At 47.5% G+C, this 9,695-nt stretch overlaps 1 protein-coding gene across 1 annotated transcript in view; it reads right to left on the bottom strand.

Moving 5' to 3' along the window:
• The window catches only part of Itgb3 (integrin subunit beta 3), a 57,233-nt gene that overhangs the window by 37,759 nt on the left and 9,779 nt on the right, over window positions 1-9,695 (bottom strand). The window contains exon 2 of the mRNA XM_021212782.2: window positions 3,464-3,549. Coding sequence (XP_021068441.1) covers window positions 3,464-3,549 — 86 coding nt within the window. The remainder of the gene's footprint in view (window positions 1-3,463; window positions 3,550-9,695) is intronic.

Raw genomic sequence — 9,695 nt, 5'->3', positions numbered from 1 at the left:
ATGGAAATGTAAGCCAAATAAACCCTTTCCTCCCCAACTTGCTTCTTGGTCATAATGTTTGTGCAGGAATAGAAACCCTGACTAAGACACACTACTATACATTTTTATTCTTTTTTTTTTTTAACAATAACAAGTTTGGGGCCAAACTCAAGGTGGACATCTATGCTCCAGGTTAAAAATAAATATAAAGAGACTTCAGACATGCTCATGAGACCCTGATAACCACACACACACACACACACACACACTCACACACACACAGAGAGGAATTCGTGTCCTGCGACTTTCCCCAGCAGACACAGAGCAGAAAGTAAGCCCAGTTGGAGTCTTCTACTTGCTAAACCCAAACCTGTTCTTCCTCTTTCATTCTTAGATGTCAAGTTTGTGAACTGGCCCCACCTTCCAACCTGGCTCAGGTATCCTGGGTATCAATTCCTAGCATTTCTTCTTGTCTTAAGATTGCCAACTTTAGGAAATATGCAATGCCTACCAAGGTGAAAATTATTTACTATCTAATCCAACTGGAATTGGGTGTTCTGTATTTATCTGGCAACCCCAATTCTACCTCTACCCACCCTGTCCAATCCCAGCCTCCACCAGTAGCAATGTTGCCCCCCCTTGCTACCATGGCAACCTGTTCTGATGCAATAGGCCCAGGGTCCATCCCAAGAGCCTTTAGATTTAACAAGCACTCCCAGCTTGTTAAATTACCTTATGATTTCGGAGAGTTCTAGAATCCAGTATGTTACCACTTGAGCCAAAAATATAGGTTCTAGCTCTGTGTGAAGCTGGTGTCTCTGCGAGCGGTGTTATCTAACCATGTCTCTCTCTGTCTCTCCAAGAACACACCCTAGGTGGGTGGGCCCAAGACACCCCACTCATCCACTTGGCTCTGTTTTCCTCTTACCCAGCCAAGGGCTTGCTATACACACCCAGGAGCTGCTGTCCTTTAAGGACCACAAGCTGAGCCCAACCAGTTGTTTTCCCAGGCACTGCCAACATCAGCATCACTCTTGAAACAGTCAAGACAGGGGAGGCAGAGGGCTCAGCAGCAACCCCAGCCCCACCTTTGGTTGTTTAAAGTCAAGATCCAAACACTTTCAAGAGTTAAGCTTGCCCTGTGCACGGGAAGTCCAGCTCCCTCAGGAAAAAGATAACTAGTTACAGCCCCGGGTTCCTCCCTGGTTGACACATTCTGCCCCATATCAGACTCCCCAACCCCACCCCTCCTCCCTCTCACTTACCGATGGTAAGTGTTGGCATTCACTTTAGTCCATTCTGAAGGGACTATTTCATTGGGCTTTCTACCTCCCTTCTTTGGTCTCCTTTGGTCCTGGTTGCTACCCATTTCCCAACTCCACCCTATCAACAAGCTGATCCTTCCCTCCCTCTGGCCTCCCAGTCTGCCCCAGAGGGCAAAGATTCACCATAGTGATCGGTAAATATTCCACATTTGCATCTAGTCACATGGAACATGTTCACGTGGCCTAAGGAGGGGCTTTGGCTGGTCAGAACCCAGATCTGATTTATCCCTATAAGATCCAGATGGGGGGAATGAGAGGGAATTATGCTTGAATAGCAGTAGGCCTTCCTCAGGGAGCTCCTCTCTGCTCCCCTCTGCTCCAGCCGGCCAACTTCAGGCCATCCGATCCAAACACGGCACCCTCTGCATCCCACCCCTTCTTCTGGAATTGTCGCAGAATTACAACTTCCTCAGAAAGGAAGCTTGACACAACCATGATGGTGACCGGAGGCAGGAGGATATGACAAACCAGAAGGAAGACAGCCACGCCACACTTGAGCCTCCAGTGCAGCCCAGAGGGGAGGGGCACCTGTGGGGGTGGAGAAGAATGGCCTCACCCTCCCCCGAGCCCCAGAGAATGTTTCATTCGCTAAATGAGATCAATCTGGCCCAGATGTTAGGCAGCTGCCCCTAGAAGCAGTTCCCAGTGCTGAGCAGCAGAGGCCAAGGCTGTGTATGGAGCTGGCCTTGGAGGCTCTGGCAGCCCCTCCTCTAGGGGGTAAACACAGCCTTCTGCTCCCTTCCTCCCCAGTCTGACCAGGAGCTTGCCTTTTTAGGAAACCCAGAGGATCCAGAAGAGAAGCAGACAAAGATCAGGAAATAGCCAGGGTGGTTGAGGAGGGTATAGGGCAGAGGCTCTAGTGGCTGAGGTACAGATAGGCCAGCAGCTCAGGTAACCACCTGCTGGGGGGGCGGTGCTGACTCACTCCACTGTGACTGCCTGGAACCTCTCCAGCCACAGGCTTCCCCTACCTCCCCATCAGCTCCTGCCAGCTCCAAATTCCCAGCCTGGCCACAAACATAGCCATTCCCTCAGACACATTCATTCCCTAGGGACTCAGACACAACAACCCCTCTGCCTAGACACAGCTAACCCTTCCCTGTCATCGTCTGGTCCCCACCGTTGAGTTGTGCTCCCTCATCCATTGATAATTTAGAGAGAAAGGAAGGAAGGAAAGAAGATAGAGGGCCGTCATTGTCAGAGAGAAGGGAAGAAAAAAGGATCTCTAAGAAAGTGTACACAAACACACACACACACACACACAAACACACACAAACACACATACACACACTCAAGATTTCTCTTCTGGGTTTTTAGGGTTTTTGTTTTTGTCTTGTTTTGTTCCGGGGGGGGGGGGCAGAATAAGCTGGCATCCCTCTTTACCCCTAGCGCCTCTCTCCTTTAGAGAGTAAAGCCTTTCTTCCATGAGATGTTCCAGCCCAAAGCAAGCACAGGCTGGGGAAGGGTGGCAATAGTCACAGTAATTACGATGCCCAAGCAAGCTGGCTGGGGCAGAAGGGCAGAACAGGCTCCAGGACTCCCTACCAGCTTCCACCATACATCCTGGGGAAGGCTTCCCCTAGTCTTGCTCAGAAGGGGAAAGAGACTGCATTTAGGAGGAAGGAAATAGTTTTGTGTGTCTGCACCTATACAGAAGCACCTAAATCTAGGGAAACAAGGTGTCTGGAGCGAGCTAGGATGGGGGTGGGGAGCCACACCTGTGTTGAACATTCAACAAGATCAGATGAATGCTACAGGTTGGGCACCAAATAGTTTGGGGCTAAATTATCCCCCTAAATAGCTACTACCTATTGCCCACCTCTGGGTTTGACTTAACATTCTTAAAACTAGTAACGTCTTAAAGGCTTTGTAAAATGTGCAGACTCCTGGCTTCCACCAACCCCAGAGGCTGAGACTGTTATGAGGTAACATCAGACTCTTGTAGCAGAGATTTCCGCGCTTTGCTGTAACCACCTCATCTGATGGCTCTGTTACTATAAAACGTTCCTTATAGTGGTTATCACTTTGGAACCCAGTATTTGAATCTATGCTCCTTGGCCATGGTCACTTACATTTGGCTCCAGGATAAACTACCTCATATTCCTTTTAAAGGTCAGAGTTGTGTGACTGCATTGACAAATAAGGCATAGGCTCCTTACCTCATCTGAGCACCAGGCACACACAGGACTCACTGCCAGACACTGCTGGCAGGAGTTCACGCCTCGTGTGGTACAGATGTTGGACTCTGCAACAAAGAGGCATAGACATCAGCGCCTGATTTGCTCAGAGCATCCTGCCCCGGCTACCCCAAATTTCCCAAACACTCAAGTGAACATTTCCTAGGTACACACAAACATACCCTAATCCTATCCATTGGACAGTTGCCAAGCATGGACTATTACACAAGAAAGAGAATAACAAAGATGGGGAGAAACTCACTCCTTCATCAGCACATGAGGATACAGCAGCAACAGCGGATAGGGCCAAGTGACAGACCCAAGGGTTCCATTGTAACTGACAGAAAGGCTTTAATCAGTGGCTAGTTTTACATCTGCATTTCGAATGAAAAGCCAAGGCCCAGCGTAATGGCCCTGTGCCTTCTCCAACTGTCTAACTGCAGCCACAGCTACTACAGAGGATCTGGGGCTCAGATGCAGTAAGATTGTCACCTATATTCTATGGGCTTTAATGAAAGCAGGGTAACCTCAATTGCCATGTCCCACGATCTGAACTCGTGTCAAGCTTTCCAATACATCTGTCTCGGGGGCCTAAGCATTGAATGCACAAAAGAACTAGCGTGATGGTTCTCAACCTGTGGGGTCATCACCCGTTGGGGACCCACACATCAGATATCCTACATATCGGATATTTACTGTTATATACATACCATAACATTTACACAGCAGTCATATGATTGTTACTGTGATGATTCATCACAGTAGCAAAGTTAGATATGAAGGAGCAACAAAATAATTTTGTGGTAGGGGGAGGTCACCCCAGCAGGAGGAACTGTATGAAAGGGTCGCAGCATTAGGAAGACTGAGAACACTGAGCTAGAGATCAGGAAGACTAACGGGGGCTGGAAGAATGTGGCACTGCTGAGGCGCTCTGACATGGCGCTTCTGAGGCGCTCTGATGCAAGGTCTATGCTCTGTACTGCACCCTTGAGCAGCTCCCCTCCTCTCTATGAAATGACCGACCTATCGCTCAGGACTTTTGCAAGAATTCAACAAGCCAAGAGGATGCTTCGGGATGCCACTCAAAAGTGAACACTCCTCGCCCTGACAAAGGGCGGGGGAAGACTGCAGGGAGGAACAAGGACAGCCAAGCGGACCAAAATAGTGCTGAGAAGTGCAGCCGGGAAGTGAATCCCAGACAGCTGCTTGTGTGGAAGCTTCTCCCCTGGCTTGGTGTCCCGTCCCCCCCCCCCAGACAGATAAATCCTCTCTGCCTGCTGTGCCTTGGGAAGTCTTTATCACCCAGGAGCAGGTACAGCCACTCCTCCTCAGAAGCCTGACAGATCTCGACTTTCTGAAGGGCTTCCTTTGCCCATAACTCTTATTTCTTGGCTTTGCCACCAGCCAATCTACTTCCAGATAAATTATCCTAATTGCCAGGGTGTTTTCTTGACCTCCCCAGAACGTCTCATCTCCATCTAGTCAAACATCTATTTTATTATGACTGAACTCTAGCTATCTCAACAGCTGAGCAGGACACACTCAGAAAATGCCCTGCCACGGTCAGAGACTGTCTGCATCGGTGTCTTTAACTGATTAGGATGGTTAAAAACTTTGTTCAAGTAGAGAGTAACAGAAAATTGATGATGATGATGATGATGATGATGATGATGATGATGATGATGATGATGATTATGTAAATCCATTTTTATAATAAAAACACATACGATTATCATCCAAGAAAAATATCAACAATATCCACCTGGTAGAGAATGTAAGCCCCAAAGGTTAAAGCTTATTGTGTTAATCTATTAGCTAATACATTTCCATATGACTGACCAACTATAAAACTCCCTTCTTTGAATTCTCTTTTGAACTAGTCCTAAGACCTTACCGGGTCCCACACTGTTTAAACTGATTAGAATCTTTAATATGTGTTCTTTCTGTAAGTTTATATGAACATAGTACCTTTTACTGTTTTAAAAATTACATTTTAAGAGGCTGGGAAAATATAGCTCAGTAGTACAATGAATGTTTAGCATGCATGTGGGCCTGGGTTTCATCTCCAGCATGGAAATAAAACAATTTGGAAAGGAAGAGAAGAGGAGAGGGGGAGGGGAGGGGAGGACAAGACAAGGAAAGGTCAGTTGGACCCTTCAGGTCTGCCTGTCTAAACCAGCCCAGAGATGCACTGGTGCCAACTGGAAGCTCTGGGGCTAAATGGTTTTATTTTGCTGCAAATGAGCTCATTTCTAAACAGTATACAGAGTTCTAGAATAAAACCTGTAGAACCAGGCTTGGTGCTGCACACCTATAACTCCAGCAAGTCAGGTGGCTACAGCAAGATAACTCTCATGAGTTGGAGCTATCCTGGACCACATTGCAAGCAGCAGGATTCTATTTCAATATCTAGATATAGATTTAGATCTACAGATACGTAAACATACACATATAATATGTAAATGGAACCTTGGATAATATATGATATCATTCATCTCCTCAAAACACTGGATTGTCCATGGAATCCTTGAAGCGCCATTTAGAAGTTCCAGGGTTCCTCAGAGGCTGGGCTCTTCCTTGCTTCAAAGGCGTTTTTCCTTTCCACACGTGACCAGTGAGACACCACCACAAGCTTGTGAATAACTATTGGCTCTATTCTCGTGTGTGTGTTTGTGTGTGTGTGTGTGTGTGTGTGTGTGAGAGAGAGAGAGAGAGAGAGAGAGAGAGAGAGAGAGAGAGAGAGAAGAGAATGTGTGTATGTATGTGTATGTGTGAGAGAGAGTGTGTGTGTGGATGTATATGGATGTGTGTGTGAGAGAGAGCAACAGAGAGACAGAGAAAGTGGGTATGTATGAAAGCATGCATGAGTGTGAGAATGTGTGTGTGAGAAAGACAGAGTGTGTGTGAGTCTGGGTGTGAGTGTGTGTGTATGAGTCTGGGTGTGAATGTGAGTGTGTGTATACGTGTGTGAGTCTGAGTGTGTAAATCACAAGATGGCAACTGTGACACTGACTCCAGGCCTGACCCCAGCGCACCTAAGTGGGGTAACTCAACAACGCAAGGTCTACTGGAGAAAAGGTAGCTGATATTTCCACAGATGCCAGATTCTGAGCCCACAAAACCAGCTGAGCCACCACAGTAAAACCAAGGCTCCTCCGTGCAAGGGCAGTCTGGCCAGATCTTAGCCTCACAGCTGTTCCCCTGGGGTTGGACAGCTTCACTACAGCTCGATCAGAAGAATTCTGAGAGGAACCCAACCTGGACTATTTCAGTAACTCCCCTCTTTGGGGAATTTCCATGGAGACCAGCAGCAAAGAGCAATCCTGGACATAAACACCATCAGTGCTCACTAGAAAGAGAGGAAACCCAAGGGGAGGTAGTTACAATGAAAAGCGGCGTGGGTCCAATCAAGTTCTTTTTCTACCTTTATTGGTTTTGTTTGAGGGAGAATGAGAAAGAATGAATGAGCACATGTGCCATAGTACATGTGAAACAGAGGACACCCTGAGAGTTGGTTCCCTCTTTCTACTGTGGAGGTCTCAAGGATCAAACTCAGCCTGCAGGACAAAGGCAAGTGCCTTTGCCTTCCTGAGCTATTTCTACAGCCCAGCCCACGTTATTGGTCAAAACCCTCCCCAGTCTATCCGTTTGTCCATTCATCCATTCACCCACTCTCAAATTAGCATTCCCTATGAGCCCTTGACTTACAGCCACAACAGAAAGTCTTGCCAAATGTGAAATAAGAGACAGCAGGCCCCTCCCAGGGTACCAGCAGTCAGTGACCTCAAAGAGTGGGCTGAGCTGCTCCTTTAGCAAGTCCCTTACCCTCTTCCCTTGATGTCCTATGTTTAATGAATCCCAGGCTGACAGTGGAAGAGCCAATGCTCCCCCAACAACCTCTCCAACCAACTCCTGCCGCTGGCAGACTACAGAAGCCCTGGAGCACGGCGGCTGAGAATGGCTGACTCATCAAAGGTCTCAAACTGATTCAAAGGCCTGCTACGCCCAGCTGCCCCTCCCTTCTGAGCTTGTGGGCCCCCTCCCACCCTCCGTGTCTAGTCATTCATAAAGCCTGGATCCCTTCTAGGCCTCTGCAGTCCAGAAGGGCTTACTAGAGAAGTGGGGGTCCTCACCAGAACGTCAGAGAAAACAACGGATGGCTCCCCAAAACCTGTGTGAGAGAAGCCAAGCAAGGTTGACCAGAACTGTCCTGGTTGTAAAGCTTCGACGAGCATTTGTGACCTCGACAGCTGGCAGACAGAAAGTGCTCAATGAATGCTGAGGTTGGAGTTGGTTTTGTTGTTGTTGCCTTTTTCATCCTCAGCTTCGAGCTATTTACAGCAGACAAATGTTTTGCTAATTTTTTTTTTCAATTCCTTAAAGTCACTGTATATAGGACACAGGCCCAAGGCTAATTAAGCCCTGAAGAGTGGGTTAGAGATGCAAGGGTGGGGCCCAAACTATCAAGATGAGGTGAAAATCTAAACAGAACAAGGAGTGTGCATTCAAAACCCAATCTAAGAACAGGGGCCGAGAGAAGACAGTCACTGGGAAGACAGGCAAGGCCCGCCAAGAAGTTTGCCTGGAAAGTGGAGAGACAAAGCTGTGGTTTGGCCTTTCAGCCTGGTTCACAGGACCAGAAATGAGATAAAGGGTGGGGGAAAAAAACAGAGGCAAAAAGGAAACAAGTTGGGACCAGGGGAAATCATAACACGTCGGTGAGGGCTGAGTCTAGGACACGTTGTCCAGGGACACAGGATGTCACAGAGTAGGGGCAGTACACCCTTGCATCAGGACTTAGTTGGGGTGAGAATGGAGGACGATTCACACTAACGACCACTGTGCAGATCTCTCTTGCTGCCTGCCAGAGAAAAATCTGGCCTGGAGCCTCAGCCCTGCCCCTGAGCTTTAGCCACTTCCCACTTAGGTCCATGGGGTCAGTGGGTGAGCCAGGTGGTGCCTGATCTTCCTGAGTGGATGAGTCAATGGACAGAATAGCTCATGCTAACGGCCCCATGCATACATACACGGGTTATCAAGAACAAGTTGCAAGGAACATTTTTTTGGTTTTTATTTCTCTCTTAGGGGTAGCTCGGTAGCTGAAGGAATCATGCAAGCAGGAAAGATCGAAAGAGAGAGGGGGGGAGAGGGAGAGAGAGAGGAAGGGAGAGGGAAAGGAGGAGGGAGAGGGAGAGGGAGAGGAAGGGGGTGTGAGGCTCATGAGAACAGACTTCTGCCCTCCAGAGAAAAAGGCTCCAAGGGTCGTTGCTGAATCAGTAGAGAGCACAGGTATCTGGTTTCAGATTTTAAATTGTTCTTTAAGTGCATCCAAGCCATTTAAATGTGAAATTTAACAATACAAATTGTATGTGATTTGCCTCCATCAAGAGTAAACATTAAAATACGTTATTGGTTGAATACACAGGGGAGAGAGAGAGAGAGAGAGAGAGAGAGAGAGAGAGACTGAGAGACTGCTGTCTTAACCCCCATACCTGTGAATATGACCTTATTTGGTCACAGAGATGTAAACAAGATGAGGTCATTAGTGTGCACACTAACCCAAGATGACCAATACCTTTGTAAGAAAGGAAAACCCCACAGGAAGACAGATGCAGATGGCAGATGCCAAGTGGCATCAGAGGCAGAGGCTGGAGTGAAAGACTAGAAGCAAGGAGGATCAAGGAGTGCCAGGGCCACTAGAAGCTAAGAAGAGGCAAAGATTGCTTCTACCCAGAATCTCAGATATATGTTTCTGATGTCCTAAGCCATCAACTTAAGGACTTGGTCATGACAACCCAAAGAAATGAATTCTAATCAGATTTGCCTTTCCATAGCCACATGTGACATTGTTTTGATGAGCACTGTGTCCTTAGATACTTCCATGAATTGGAACAACAACAAATAGGCATCCTGGAATGGAAACTTTGCCATGTTTGATCCATCCATGAGTAAGGTCAGAGAAGGTCCTTTAGCTTTACAACTTTCCATCAATATTTATCAACGGTCCTAGCATTCATTCATTCGCTCAACAAGCATTCAGTGAGCACCTACCTTGCACTCTCAGGCAGTGGAGACACATGGATGAATTAAACAAGTTCCTGTTCCGGTGATGCGCATGTTTTGGTCAGGAAGGCAATAACAAAACAGAAACAGGGGAGAGAGAGAGAGAGAGAGAGAGAGAGAGAGAGAGAGAGAGAGAGAGAGAGAGAGAGAG

This window comes from Mus pahari, chromosome 14, assembly GCF_900095145.1.
Source record: "Mus pahari chromosome 14, PAHARI_EIJ_v1.1, whole genome shotgun sequence".
Lineage (NCBI taxonomy): Eukaryota > Metazoa > Chordata > Mammalia > Rodentia > Muridae > Mus > Mus pahari.
Note: the sequence above shows the minus strand (reverse complement) of the source record. Positions and strands in the feature narration are given on the sequence as shown.